Source organism: Leptopilina heterotoma, unplaced genomic scaffold (genome assembly GCF_015476425.1).
Source record: "Leptopilina heterotoma isolate Lh14 unplaced genomic scaffold, ASM1547642v1 Lhet_156, whole genome shotgun sequence".
NCBI classification, from domain to species: Eukaryota; Metazoa; Arthropoda; class Insecta; order Hymenoptera; family Figitidae; genus Leptopilina; species Leptopilina heterotoma.
In genome coordinates this window covers 567028-583737 of record NW_025110870.1, presented here as the reverse complement: position 1 = coordinate 583737, position 16710 = coordinate 567028, and the positions used below count along the sequence as shown (strand labels likewise).

Here is a 16710-nt window from a genome sequence, read left to right as displayed (position 1 = left end):
GCCCATCTCGCAAGTCGACCTACAGGATTCTTTAATCCATGTAACCACTGAAGTGCTTGGTGGTCCGTTACCACTTTAAAGGGCATACCCTCCAAATAGCACCTCAGTTTCTCGACCGACCACACGACCGCCAAACACTCTTTCTCGGTAGTCGTGTAGTGCAATTCGGCACCCCTTAATGGTCGACTTAATACTTCGATAAGTATTTCATTATCGGTTTTGGGATCTTTCTGTACCAAAATTGCACCTAAGCCAAAATCACTTGCATCAGTGTATAAAATGAAAGGCTGAGCCGGTATCGGTACATGCAAGCGTGGAGCCTCGATCAGAGCTTTCTTTACATCCTCGAATGACTTTTGCTCAATCTCGGTCCATTTCCAAGGAACCTTCACGCTTGTTAGCTTATTTAAGGGACCTTGGATTCTCGCAATGTTTTTCAAATGTCGGTGATACCAGTTCACCAGGCCATTAAACTGACGCAATTGTGTTCGGTCTTTCGGGACGGGAAAGTCAATGATTGGTTGGATCTTATCCGGATTTGGTCGCATACCAAATTCATCGACTACATACCCCAAATATTTTACTTCCCTACAAGCAAAGTGACTTTTCGCGCGATTGATTAACAACTTTGCCTCACGGAAAACCTCGAAAACCAAAGACAATATTTGTAAATGCTCGTCAAAAGTCTGGCTCACGATAATCCAGTCGTCGAGGTACGTGAAAATTTGGTCTATCCAACCACCTGGCAAACCTCTTTCAAGGATTAATTCTTGCATGCGACGCTTCAAGGTATCCATTAAACTTTGAAACGTCGCGGGGGCTCCCGTTAGGCCATAAGGCATTCTCACGTACTCGAATAATCCCTTCCCTTCGACCGCGAAGGCTGTTAATTTACAACTATTTTCCTCCATCGGAATCTGATGAAAGGCTTCGCTGAAATCTAAAGTCGATATAAATTTTGCGCTCTGCAATTGGGACAGAATAGACCTCATGTTGTGTAAGGGATACGCTGGTTTTTTCGTTTTTTTATTAAGTGGCTGGTAATTTACACAAAATCTCAAGCCTCCATTAGCTTTTGGGGCAACCACGGGGGAAAACGCCCAATCGCTATTACTTCTTCTTATAAAACGCATTTCCAATAACCGATCGACTTCTTCTTCTAGAAATTTACGTACTATTTCGCTTCGTCGATAAGGTTTTTGCCGATGAGGTGTCTCATCGTTTAACTCGATAACATGTTCCACTAAATCGGTTAAACCCGTCGACTCTTTTCCGAATTTCGCAAACTCTTCGTCTAAAAAAAATTTCAATTTTTCCAATTCATTAATTGTTAGGGATCTTAATGCACTTATTTTGTTTCGATACTCAATTAACGGATAATGATGTTTACTTCCGTCTAAAGTCCAAGTTCGAGATACAGGATCTACTTTAACCCTAAAATTGAGCCAAAAATCCATGCCCAGAATTAAGTCGCTAGACAAATTATCTAATACGCTAAACCATTGCGGACCATAAACGTCACCTATATCGATAACAAAACCCGTACCTCCCTTAGATTTGACAACCGAATTGTCGCCTAATCGTACGCCCTTATTTGAAGAAGAATCCTCTTTTAAATCGTCAACCTGAAAATGTTTAACTCTTTGATAAGCAGAGTTACTAAGAAACGATCTTTCGCTTCCACTGTCGATAATTCCCTGAATTTTTTCGCCAAAGATAATAATATTTACCGGGATTCTAACCGTTGTTTTTGGTTCTTTAAGAGGATTACCGGAACGATAAATTCTACGCTGGGAAAGTCGACAATAAAGGTGAGATGGCAAAAGAGTCGGTTTCCATGATTTATACGAGATTTTATGACTATCTTCAAGATCACTAGTGGCATCGCCATTGTTTTCGCTCAGAGTCGAAATAGAAACTTTATCCCCATAACTTTCAACACCTTCTAAAATTAAATTTTCGACTTCTTCGTCCCTACCTTCAAATTCGCAATCAGAATTTACCTCATCAAACAATTCGAGAAAGAGTGGATTCTGAATCACCCGTTCAAGATTATCAGATTTCTCGAAATCTTTTATATTCGCGATGTTTTCCGACTCTACAAGATTCTTATCCCCGAAAAACGATTTTTCCTCAATCGTGCCCTTTGGTACAATAGTTTGAGGAACAACTACTGAGGGCGCTGTTCGTTTCCCGTTTGATCAGGGCAATTCTTGTTATAATGTCCGATTTTTTTGCAAAGGCAACATACAACTTGTGGAGTATTTTTACAATATGCCGCACCGTGACCTTTTTCACCACAATTAAAACAAAACAATTTTTCTCGATCGAAAGTTTTAGATATATTTTCGGATTTTACTGATTTTTTATTAAAGTCATTTCCCGATTTCTCATTATAAGGCGTATCTCTTTTATATTTTGATTCGTCGTATTTTTGCAAATTATTTTCTAATCGATTACGAGTTAACGATCTAGTTTTTGACGACTTGTGGTCGGAACGCGCACCCTTCGAGTTATTACCGCCAATAGCTTTCAATTCTACTGTTGAATCATCATCGGACTCATCCGATTTTGAATTCAGATCATCGCCGGAATCCGAGTCTGATTCCTCGACGTCTTGAACATAGTTTAAACGCGGTTTACTTAATTTTGCGCGACTCGGTTGACTATCGATGGATCGCTGATATAGATAGCTTCGCTCGTTTACGTAATGGAGGAACTCAGTGTAATCACACAAAGACAAATTCAATATCTCGAAGGTTAATCTCGGATTGAACTTTGTCAATATTTGCTTCAACTGCTCACGGAACTCTGGTGGATATTGCATTTGCTCGAAAATAAGTCGAGCTCTGCAAGCAAATTCGGCTAAGCTCTCGTTTTTATCTAATTTAAGGTCTCGGATTTCTAGGAGTAAATCAGCATCGCATTTTTTTACCCCCCATTCATAACGAAAGGCTTTCACGAATTCCCTCCACGTTCGCCAAGATCTTTTATTAACAAGATACCAAGCTTTGTAAGGTCCCTCGAACAATTTGGACAAATAAGGCACAAAATGGTCCCTATGTATCCCACTGGCACCAAGGTGGTCCCTAAGAATCAATAAGAATTGCTCAGGATCTTTTTCTGTTTTGGGAAAAGAGATTTTCCATGAGTCGACAATTTTACCAATCCTTATTGGGTCACCCCCATTTTCTATTCCGTTATTTACAGAGCCACCCCTTGTAGAGCGATTATTAACATCATCAAGCGTCAATTCGTCTTCGCTTGATTCCTCGTTTCGACCGGAAAACAGTGAACCCACTCGTTGGCCAGAAGCCACGCTATTTGCCAAATCGTGACCCCGATTAGAGCGTTGATTATAAGGGCCTCTATTCATATTAAATGCTCGAGAATTGGTGTTTATTTCCCTATATTCTGCTTCGGTCATATAAACCTCCTCGTCGACAATTCGACCGTCAGGTAAGGGTCTACCGATAACGATACGAATATATCTCGGAATATTTGCAGACGACGATTGATTGGAAGTAACTCGATCTCTAAAATGAACGCTTCTCGCTTCCTGATCATTCAACTATTCTTGAGGGTCTAATATTGGATTTCCTTCAAGATTTTTGGGACTAATTAAATTATTGCTATTGGGATTAGACTGTCGCCCATCAGTTATAATGTCCTGATTTAGAAAATCCGAAGGTCGACTCTCATCACTAACCAATCCGACCGTGCCCGATGAACGCTGAGAAACTCGATCAGTCTGTATCGCGATAGACAACTGAGATGGCGGTTGTGCCCCTCCCCCTTCGAACTGCTGATTACCCGGGATGTGCAATTGCTGCAGAATGCGATCTATTTGCAAGGCTAATTCCCCAACTCTATTATTTAAATTCCCAACCTGTAGAGAAAGGCCGCTGTCAAGCCCCGGGTTTAAATCAGGGGTATTGGTTCTACGTAATCGTCCCCTTCCCCTTCCGATCCCCGATGCCGTACTTTCTAAGGACAATCTCTCAGGTCTTTGTTGAATAGTATGCATTGCAAAAGTTTGATCACCCGCGTTTCTAAAACCAAGAAAATCTGCATCGTCAAAATTCTCATTATTTACTGCGTTAGATGGTGGGCCCCCGAAGGCCTGATCTCTGGGTGGTGTATGATACATTGACGAAGTTCGAGGAAAAAAAAATTTTCAAAAAATCAAAACACAAAATTTTCTAAAAAAAAAATTTTTTACTATAACGGAGATCTTTATTGAAGAGAGAGAGAGAAAAAAAAAATTCTGTCAATACAGACGTCCAGCCAATCCAAATTTCAGCAACCAATATAAAAAATGAGATTCCGTCGGTTTTATAACTTCTCTATTTTGGAAGAAAGGAAAAAGAAAAAATTTCGAAATAAAAAAAAAATAATTTTCTTTATTAAATCAGCAATAATTCCCAAAAATATTCGAAGTCGATCACCCGACAAGAGGCCCAATATTATGCTGTCAAGTTTTCCCTTTTCCTATATCAAAATAATACAAAAAAGAAAAGAGAGAAAGAAAAAAAATTTTAATTCCCCCTTAAACAATTCATAAAAAAGAAGAAAAAGAAAGAAAAATTTATTCGTCAAAAAAAAAAAATTCGCTTATGTTCCGAATAAAACTTCCCAATCACTATGTCGTTTTTTTTTATCAAAGAAATAAGAGAAGGAAAAAGAAATAATAAGGAAAGAATAGAAAAGAGAAGAAAGCAAGGAATAGAAAAGAAAATTTTAAGTTGTCAAAATTAAAAGCAAAGAAGATGTTTATTATGTCACAAGTGATAGGAAATCCCATTCAAGAAAAAAACAAAAAAATTATATTATCATTTGAGAGCAAAAAAAAATTAAGCCTCACTTTAGTCAAGTGAAAAGCATCCAAGTCCGATCAAGAAAAAAAAATCTTAATAGTTTAAAATATAATTTCACAATTAATAGTCAATACTTTTTTAAAAAAAACAATTAAGTAAAAATTTACAATAACCATATAATATTGCACTCTATCGAAAAGCGGTCTGCTCCAAGCCACCCGATTTCAACAATTTTCACTTAACTTCCCCTTTACCCGTACCAAACCTTAATAGCACGAAATAAATAATTAACCATAAAAATAAATTTTAATCCCTTAACAGTCAGAGCAACATCTTAACTGAAACGAATTAAAATCACTAAAATTTCATTTACAATTTATTTGCACGATCAGAGCAACATCTAAACCGAGCAAAAAAAAAATTCATTATTTTCTACCATCAGAATATAATCTGATGCAGAGATTTAAGCAATAACACTACTTTAGACAAAACACTCACGTATTGTCCATACACGGGTGGCTTCAAACACATCCACCAGCCGATATAGATATAGTAACTGCAATGTATAGTCGACAAACACTCACACGTGGTTGCCGGCAAAATCACAAATGGCTAATAATCTATACACAAGAAAATATCACTTGTCCTTTTCCCGTCAACGAATGAATCTTACAAAATAATAGAAAATAAAAGTCGTTCGCTGTAGCAACATACAAGCACTTTACAACAAAAATCTTCTACAAAAAAATACAAAATAAAATTCTCGTTGACAACACAATTTGGCTTTTGGATCGTTTTATTAAATTTTACTCATTAAAATATTAATAATTTTCATATTCAATTTTATAAAGTTCAGCTTTAATAAAATTTTCTTAGTCAAATTTATTTCGTTATTAAATTAATCGTCAATAATATCTGTTGTCCATCAGACACACATACCTATACGATGGATCTGAACTTGTAAACACAAAAGGACAATGCTATGTTCGTCACACTCATTGGCATAAACACGGCAGCACAAAAGATAAAACGACTTGAATTTAGAACTAAAATATAGCTTCCAAATTACTACACAAAATAAAATTCGACACTTTAAAAAATTTAAACATCTAATTAAAACTTGAATTTTCACAGTAACATTACAAAATAATAAAAATAAATCCCAACGGCCCCACGTTGGGCGCCAAATGAAACAGGAGTCTTTATTATTTAAAATATTTAATTATCAAAATCAAAACTCCACACCACACGCGGCCGGGTTCTAAGCTGTGTGGGTTCAAAGTTAACAATTATATGAAACAAACCACGGGCGCCAGTCGACTGAAGGTCGACGGTAAATAAAATGTTCTATTACTTTACTTTTTAATAATTTAATATTATCTCAGGGGGGATAACATGGGGGAACCCTATAAATTAAAACCAACGAGAGTGTCAACTGAAAGATATATATTCACAGATAATCTACTTACATTACGATGATACTCTGTCTCTCAAACAAACTCTCTGAATTGGCCAATTCTTTACACTCACAATAATTTTAATTACTAATAAATCTTTCGCAAAATAATCACAATTAAAATGATACTAGATTCCTAGTCGACGAACGATCCAAAAGTGATCAGCCTCGACCTGTCGCGCACTTGCCGAATTTTCCGGCTACGCGAGCGCAGTGTCGTTGCCATGGCAACCCTGGATCGTATGTCGTCAATCTATTAGAGGTTCAATAAAATAATTCAATCGACACTAAATAATTTTATAAATAAGGAGACACAAAAATACTTCCTGTTACAATTTCGTTTGTTCGTATTAAAAGAAAACTCTTTATCTTTACGCAAAAGATCACTCAATGGCCTAGCAATAAAACTGTAATTTTCGATAAACTTCCGGAAATAACCGGTTAACCCGAGAAAACTTTGAATATCTTTAAGCGACTTTGGTTCCGGATAATTTACAACAGCTTTAACTTTATTTGGAGAAGGGTAAACTTTCCCATCTTCAACTATCTGGCCTAAATATTCGACGCGCATCTTTAAAAATTGACATTTCTTAAAATTGATTTCAAGACCGTACTCGCTAGCATGTTGCATTACCGTTTCTAGTCTTTCAACAGCTTCATCTTCTGTACTAGCAAGAATAATTATATCGTCAAAATAAATCTGCAATATTTCCTCTTTTACTAATGGTCGAAAAATCTCGTTTACAAATCTTTGGAAAACGGCAGGAGAGTTGCGATACGTTCCATCTTTTTTGCGAACTAAGACAATAGGACTCGCGAACTCTGCTGAACACGGCTCTATTATTCCTAATTTAATCCATTCAAGAATTTGATCTCTAACAACTTCCTGCTCGGACAAAGGTAATCGTCGTGCTCTCTGAAAAATAGTCTTAATTTCTTTTAAAATTATTTTCATATTAATATTTGTCGACTTACTCTTATTTGGTTTATAATTAGAAATTAAAGATTCTACCTTCTTAAGATTAATCTTATCGGAAACAGGTCCAATATTATTTTGCGTCGTCTCATTTACAGTTATGTCGGCTAAAAAAGCAGTTGGTGATTTTTTAGTAATATTAACGCTGCTTCCATCAAATTTAAGTTCTGCTAGTTGAAAGATATCTTGTCCTATAACTACTTTCATTTCCATGGCGTCGGATGGAACAATGTACAATGTCATCGGAAAATCTGAATCGTCGATGTATACAACAGTCTGAACATAACCCATAGCGGTAGTTTCTCCTTTGCCAAATCCAGTCACAGTGTGTTTCAATTTATGAATATCTCGAATTGGGATCGAATTGACAACATCTTCACGAATCATACTTATGTTACTACCTGTATCGAAGAAAGCGCTTACTGTAACATTTTCAATTAAAACATCTTTAAATACGTCATTCGTCGAGCAATTAATAATATTTACATTTGAATTGGACGACCTTACCTGAGAACACTGCGATGCGACATGACCAAATTGATTACATTTAAAACATTTTCTCCCTAAAGATTTGTTACCACAGTCCTTTGATCGATGACCCACAACGCCGCAGTTGTAACATCGAACTTCTCCTGAGGCAGGCTTCGTCTTCTGCGATGAGGCTGCTCCAGATGGATACTTCTTAAAATCTGACGTCTTCTTCTTCGACTCGAACTTTTCCTTCTCAGCGACATTCACATTTCGCTCATTATCAGTCCGTATTGTTTCATAAATTTTCAGCTTTTCTTTAAAATCACGAATCGTTTTTGCTCCACGAAGAATAATCGTCGTATTGGAATCGTCACACAGTCCGGATATAACATACTCGAATAAAGCTTCGAGTTCAATACTTCCCCTTGAAGCAAGTTCCTTCATAACTAAGAAATATTCCTGCACTGATTCACTTTTACGTATTTTTCGTTGTTCTAACATCTTATGTAGTTGAATACTGGTAATTTTCACTGGAAATTCTTCTAAGAGTGCGTCTTTTAATTTTTTCCAGGACTTCAAACCATTTTCACCTTGAACAAAAAGTTTCGCTAAACCTTCCAACGATTTTTTTGCGAAAACAACCTTCTGCAAATCAATCCACTTGAACATTCCCGCTGCGTCCTCAAAATCCAAAATCCAGCGCTCGATGGAGTAACTGTCACTGCCATTAAATGGTCGAATAGATTCCTCTACGTCTTTAAAACTCATAGTAAATTTAACATTTGAGTCGTCTTCGTTTCGTCTTCGATTTTGCATCCTTCGATTAACCTCATCTACCTCATTTTCGTCATTGTCGACGACTTCACCATTTCTACCACCATTGTTTACGCCATCATTATTTCCGTCATCGTTGTTTTCGTCATCATTATTTTCCTCATCATTGTCTCCGTCATCATTACTACTTTCGTCTTCTTCTGCATCGTCATTACGAACAAGGGAATTTAAATCCGTGAGACTATTTATTATGCGAACTCACAATGCTTCCTTATCTCCTGTATAGTCCAGTCCAAGAATGTTACAAATTGACGTTAACTCAGCTATGGAAAGCCTTGCTGCAAACACTAACTTGTCATTAAATTCGTCGGAATCTTGACCAAACTCAAATCCTCTAAAATCGCGCAATCTTTTTCGATTATTTCTATCGCCGTCTTGTTCAAACACTAGCTTATGTAAATCTTCCGTCGTTATAATTCGGCTTATTGCGTCTTTCGTCGTTACTCGTCGACTTCCTTGAAGGGCGTCTATTCCATTTCAATAAAAATGGCCGTCTTCTCAACTTTTAAAAGTAAACTTTTTAATGAGGAACACGCACACAATTTTAATTCCACATTATATTTCAACGTTAACTCATAAATAAATAATTTAGCACTAGCTCTTTTTTTTATCGTCTTTCTTGGTTAGCCAATTTTCTTTTCGTAAAAAACGCCACGCATTTTCACTGCAACTTTTTCTCGTCACTTTCGTTCGATATTTTATTATTCGACACTTAAACTTCACAAAAGGAATAGTTCCATTTTGGACGTGCTCCCAAAATTGTAGGGGTATTCTTTAATAACATGACATAATGAATATTAGACATTAATTTATTGTAATCAAAAGTAAAGATTAAACATTTTACACAGAAGCAGCTCGTGACGCTTGCTAACCAAGAACTCAAAACTCATTCATACAACAGCGCTCTCAATCGCTATAATAATCAACTTAATTCCGTTTTTAACCTGGAAAACCTGGAAAAGTCAGGGAATTTGAAATGAGCAAAAGCGTGTCAACCCTGCTTCCCAATTATTCAATTATTTTGATTAGTAATAAAATACTTTAGATAAATTTAATTATTTTGAATATAATTTTAATAAAATTCTATGAGATAAGAAATTAAATTATATTGTCAATGCAATTTTAATCTTTGAAGGAATTCAATTATTCTCATGAATAATAAAATTCTTCGTGGGAATTCAATTATTTTCAAAAATTTTTCTCAAATTCTATAAAGAAATTAAATAATTTTCAGTACATTTTCAATAAAATTCGTCGAATTTGTAGGAATTCAATTATTCTCATGAATAATACAATTCTTCGCCGGAATTCAATCATTTTTAGTATGATTTTAATAAAATTCTTCACAGAAATGCAATGACTTTCATATTAAATACATAGTAAAATTTTTACAGGAATTTAATTATTACAATACGATTTTCTTAACATCCCAAAAAATTCAACTATTTTCTTAAAATTCTTTGAAAAAAAAATTATTTTAAGAAATTTTGATTTAATTCTTTATGAAAATTCAATTTTAAGAAACATTCACAGGGTTGCCACAAATATTTAATTTTATTTTTCCCTGACTTTTCCCTGATTTCCAGACAAAATTCTCACTTTTTCCCTGACCCTAAAAAATATTCTGTTTCACTCTAAAAATTATTAGAAACTCCAAAAAATGTTCTATTACATTTATTTACAAATTTAATTAATTGTAAAATTATTCATAAACATCAATAATTTCTTTTTTAACTAAATATTTAATCATTATTATTTTTGTAGGAATTAAAATTCTTCAATACATTCAAATTCAAACCTTTTTGAAATTCAACAATTTATAAGAATATTATAACAAAACATAAAGAAGGCAATCACTCCGAGTCGAAGACTCGGAGTGATCGCCTTCTTCATGTTTTGTTATAATTTAAATTACCATGAAATTTTTCAAAAAAAATTTTATTATTTACAAAAATCCTAATAAAATCCTTCGCAAGAATTCAATTATTTTTAAAAAGTAGTAAATTTTCTCAAAAAATTCAATTATTTGTAAAAATTGTAATAAAATTCGTTGCAATAATTTAATTATATTCATAAATAATAAATCGATTATTCGGTAATTCATTTTTTAATCAATTTTTATTAGAAAATTCTAAAAGAATTCAATTATTTAAATTAAAAAATAAATCCTGCGATGAGTTTTATTATTTATGAAAATAATTAAAAATTTTCCCAAAAATGTTATTAAAATTTGTCTAAAATAATTGAATTTCGGTGAAGAATTTTATTATTTCTAAAAATAATTGAATTCTTGAAAAGAATTTTGTTAAATTATTTTAAATAATTGAATTCATGCGACGAATTTTATAAAAATCTTTTTAAATAATTGATATTTTTCGAAAAATTTTATGAAATTTTGTATAGGTATTAAATAATTGAACTCATGTAAAAATTTTATTATTTATGAAAATAATTGAATTATTTTAAAGAAATTTATTCAAAATTTTATAAATTATTGAATTCCTGTGAAATTTTAACAAGAATTTTATTCAAGTTTTTAAAAATAATTGAATTTTGAAAAAGAATTTTATTATTTATAACAATAATTGAAATTTTGACGAGAATTTAAAAAAAAAATTTAAATAATTGAATATTAAAGAATTTTATTATTTATAAAGATAATTGAAATTTTTACAAAAATTTTTAAAAAATTTTTGAACATAATTGAATTTTTGCGAAGAATTTTATTACTTTTGAAAATAATTTAATTCTTCCAACGAATTTTATTCAAGTTTATACAAATAATTGAATTTCGGCGAAGAATTTTACTATTTCTAAAAATAATTGAATTCTTGAAAAGAACTTTGTTAAATTTTTTTTAAACAATGGAATTCCTGCGACGAATTTTATAAAATTCTTTTTAAATAATTGATATTTTTCGAAAAAATTTTTGAAATTTTTTATATTAAATAATTGAATTCCTGTGAAAATTTTATTATTTATGAAAATAATTGATTTATTTCGAAGAAATTTATTAAAAATCTTGTAAATTATTGAATTATTCCTGTGAAATTTTGCCAAGAATTTTATTAAAGTTTTTAAAATTAATTGAATTTCGAAGAAGAATATAGAAGAATATAATTATAAATAATACAATTGTATTATTTATAAAGATAATTGAAATTTTGACGAGAATTTTTAAAAAATTTTTGAACATAATTGAATTTTGGAGAAGAATTTTATTATTTTTAAAGATATAATTGAAATGACCAGAATTTTTTTTAATTTTTGAATATAATTGAATTTCTGCGAAAAATTGTATTACTTTTTGTTAAGTTCTTCTAATTATTCAATTCAAACGGTTATTCGCGGGCTTTATTATCATTGTACGCTAACGCCATCTTTAACACTGTTCCCACCGGTAACACGGAACTGACTTCACTTCGTTGTAGAAAGCCTTCTCGGCATGTATCACGATTAAACCCGTTCAATATAAATTTAGTTATTCCGAACGTAAACGTGTCTTTATTTATTCTGCCGATCGTTTCGCTTATAAAGATCAACACTTTTGAAAATAATTGAATTTCTGGAGTTATTTGTAACATTTCCAAAATTCAATTTTTTTAGTATTTTTAACTAAAATTTTTTTTATCAATCTAGTATTTATGAAAATTGTAAAAATGATTTATTAAATAATTTATAAGTCATAATTTTATGATAGTTCTTGTAAAATTAAGTTGTTTAAAAATAAATTATTGTCTGAAATAGAAAAAATTCAAGGTTTTGTATTAAAATTCGTGGTACATAATTTCGTAGTTTACGAGGCAAACAAAAAAACATCAAAATTCAGAGTTTTTTCATGAATTTTTAAAATTCAATTTTTTCCAGTACTTTTACTAAAAATCCCTGACTTTTCCTGACTTCCCCGACCTGTGGCAACCCTGATTCAATTATTCAATAAATTATTATTTATTTTTGTATTTAATTAATTGAATTCTCGTCGAATATTCGAATAGAAATTGATTTAAAGATTAATTTTAATTAAAATTTTAGATAATAATTGAATATTAAAAGCATTATAGCATGAATTTTTAGAAATGATTGAATTTTTAATAGGTTTCAAATTAGAATCTTTGAAAATTTAAATTTTTCATACTTTTAACTAACAATTCTGTTGAATTCATTTTTTTTTTTTTTTGAAGAAGTTTAGTTGAATTTAAAAAAAAACAATAATTTTTTTATTGTTCTTGGGTTTAATTGAAAGCTAAAATTCCAAAGATTGATTTCCCAGTTTAATAAGATTTCCAACGATATAAGAAAAATGTCTGTAGTTTCTTTTTTGACATATTAATCTATACATTTTATTGCGAGTATGTTTTTCATTGACAAGCAGTGTTAGCGTTCGCACAATTTCCGCCTGCAGTGTGCAGATTATTTTTATAGAAAAAATAAGATGCGCAATAAAATTTTTTATAAGGTAGTGTAAATAAAAAATGTATTTTTGAATAAGATCGATATTTCAGATAATAGGGAACTATTCAAAGAGCTATACAAAATTATTCTAATACTATAAGATATTTCAAATAACTTGGGGGTCTTTTAGGCTGCTAAATATAAAATTGGATCTTAGTTTTCAAACATTAAAAATGGAAGACGAATTTTTAAAAAATTTATCGGATTTTCTTGAATCTTGGTACTTAATAATTTTTGGAGACATTTACATACAAAGAACTCAGTTTTTAAAAATTCGAAATACCGAACCCAATATGTCTGAAGATTTTTTTTTATAGAAGAAAGTATAAAGTTGTCAAACGGGAAATAATGAGCGAAATAAAAATTAGTGAACGTGATCTCGACAAAAATTCCAGTAAATTTTAAAACGCTTGAATAAACTTCATAAAATATTAATTGAAGAGTAATAATTCTCTTGATTATTTAAATTTCATAATTCTCTCTTGATATCATATTTTATTGAGATTTTTAATGTACGGGTTTAATTTTATTCTATGGGTTTAACTCTACTGTTGAATAGCATGCTAAATAATATTGTACTTCAAACTTTATTGTACAGGTTATAATAATGAAATTAAAAAAATTTTTAACACAAATATTTTAATCTTTGCACATTACTTTATTGATTATTTAGTAAAAAAAATAAATATTTGTTTAAATTATTATTATATGTTTAATAATCCATTAAACTTTGAGAGATAATAAGCTAATGTCAACGTACGACTATTATTATTTTTTTTTATATTAATGCTTTATTATACGACTAATTATTATTATCAACTAATGGAAAATTTTTTTCATAAAACGAATCGGCATCACAAACTTTTACTGGAGAATTTACATTCAATCAGATGAGAAAATTTCATTTGTTTAATAGTTTATTTCTGGTCTAATTTTTTTATTGTTGAAAATAAAAAAAGGCCTCTGAAAATTGACTCATGGATTGAAAAGAAAAAATGCTCTAGTTTATTTTTTATAATAGTGTATTATAACTGCCCCTGACCCTTTAATAGATTTTTTTAAAGAATGAATAATCCTTGTTTGCAATCCGCTCAAGCATTTGGATTGTAAAATATTAGAAACATAAATTGTTGAAATTTTATCCATACATATCTTTATAGTCATTCTTACGTTTTCCCTTTCTCACAAAAAACATCTATCTCGCTTTTCACTCACAGAAATCTCTTCAAACTTCATCAATTATTCATTCAACATTAACCACAAATCTTTGATTGAAAAATAAATAAAAGTGCATTGTAAAATGGAAACCTTTAATTTACATAGACACTAAAGTCTTGAAATAATTAAAAACATTTAAATAATTAAGAACACAAAAAATTGCTTTATTATAAATTATAAATAAAATTCAAGTTTTGTCTGTACATTGATCAGAACTTAAAAATTTAAGCATAACTTTTCTTTTCAAGTAATACAAGTTACAGAAAAACCATTAAAAAAATGTCATATTTGGTTAAAAAATATTAAGCTCAACAAAAATACGTTGGTGAAGTTCACAACGTTTATAATCAACGATTTCATAAGAAAAATATTTTTTTAAGCAAATTTTTATTAATTTTTGTATAGAAAATATTTTGGTTAGTATGTTGAATAATGATTTACAAAAGAAATATTTGTGAACAAAAAATTTTATTCTTTTTCGTAGGAAAATAATTTTTTTTTTCAATCGTTGATCATAAACGTTGCGAACTTCACCGACGTACAAAAATTATGTATTTTTTCCAAAAAATTCAAAAAATAAAAAAATGCAAATTTTTTATTAATACACACTATTCATAGCTAACTTTTTGACACAAATAAAACCCATTTTTACAATAAAATTTAAAAATAAAACAAAATTTATAAAACAATACAAAATCTTTAAATTTCAAACATTTTTAAAAATTGTTTTTGGTTGAATATTATTTAATTTTATTTAAGTAGCAATCGTCCTTTGCCGAGGGCATTCTCTCTTTGAACAGAGTATAGAATATAATTCTATACATTAATATTATTTAAAATACAATTTTCAGGGAATTTTTTCGAAAAAAATCAATTATTTAAAAGAATTTTAATAAAACTCTTTGCGGAAATTTAATTATTTTCATAAATAATACAATTTTGACAAGAATTCTATGACTTAAAATACAATTTTCATAAAATTTTTCGAACTTTTAATAACATTCTTTGCTTGAATTGAATTCTTCTTATAAATAATAAAACATATCACAGAATTTCAATAATTTCGAAAGAATTTAATTATTTTAAGAAATTTTGATAAAATTCTGTATAAGAATTAAATTTTAAAAAATATTTAATTATTGAAAACATTATTTTTTTATATATATATATATAATAATTGAATTCTCATATATAACATTCTAAGAGGAATTGATTTAAAATTCAATTTCAATTAAAAATTTACTTAACAATTAAATATTAGAAATATTATGAAATTTTAGCAATTTCAAAAGAGTTTTAAATTTTAATTTTTGAAAATTTTATTATTGTCAGACTGTAGTAATATTTAATTTGTTATTTAAAAAAATTATTAATTTCTTTTTTCTTAAAAAATGATTAAAGTTTTGAATAATATTTTAATTAAAAATTTAAATAATAAAATTATTGAATTTTGGAAGAATTACAGTTGTAATTTTTAGAAATTGTTAAATTTCAAAAAGATTTTACACAGTAATTATTTAAAATACTGTAATAATTGTAATTTCTGTGAAAAAATAAATAAGTATTTAAATATTTATTCAACAAAAAATTATTCAAATTTTGAATGTAATTTAATTTTTAAATTATGAAAAAAATCGTCTTCTGAAAAATATTAGGTAAAATATTTTGAAAATAGTTGAATTCCCATAAATTATTTGTAAAAGATTAAATTATAGTTTAAATTATTAGGAAATTTTGGCAAATTTAATTGAAATAAATTGTACATTTAAAAAAAAATTTTGTATTTTTAAAAATTACTTTTTTTTTACTTTTAAAAATTATTTTTAAATATAATCGTATTTTTTGAAGAATTTCAAATTAAAATTAAGAAAATTACTGAATTTTGTAAAAATTTAGAATTGAAGTTATTAACAGTAATAAGAAAAAAATGTTAATATTTTTGATGAAAATTAGAAAAAAAATGCTGAATCAAATTTTCGTGATTTTTCTTAATCATCTAAAAGAATTTTAGTTTACATTTAATTATTTTTAGTCAAGAATTTTTAAAATTTTTAGAAAATTAATAACATTTTTTTTAAGTTTAATTGTTAAAAACTCCAATAGATTTTAGTGGCTTAGGCGGGAAAAATGTTAATTAATATATTTTACAAAATGAAAAATGAAAAAATTTTGTAAAAGTATTTTACAATTGGGGGAAAAAAATGCGACAGAGCGAAATTTTGATATAAAAAATACTAAACGAACTACTACTTTAAACAAACTTATACGATAATTAAATATAATTATATTAAATATCAAGAATATTACTTAAATTATAATATAAATTTACTAAATTTAGTATTTTTTATATCAAAAAATTTTGGTTTGATAAACTTTTTCCCCAAATTGTAAATTAGTTTTACAAAATTTAATCTATATTCTCTCTCTGTGCGTAGTTGGGTGTAATTATAAATTTAAAAGCTTGAAAAATCTCAAGATTACATCCG

At 29.5% G+C, this 16710-nt stretch overlaps 2 protein-coding genes across 4 annotated transcripts in view; one reads left to right on the top strand and one right to left on the bottom strand.

The window, feature by feature from the left end:
- The window catches only part of LOC122498647 (KH domain-containing, RNA-binding, signal transduction-associated protein 2-like), a 434337-nt gene that overhangs the window by 287663 nt on the left and 129964 nt on the right, over positions 1-16710 (top strand). The window lies entirely within an intron of this gene.
- LOC122498643 lies at positions 6525-9165 on the bottom strand. The gene has a single exon (XM_043606471.1). The coding sequence runs from the start codon at positions 8534-8536 to the stop codon at positions 6551-6553; it is 1986 nt and encodes a 661-aa protein (XP_043462406.1). The 5' UTR covers positions 8537-9165; the 3' UTR covers positions 6525-6550.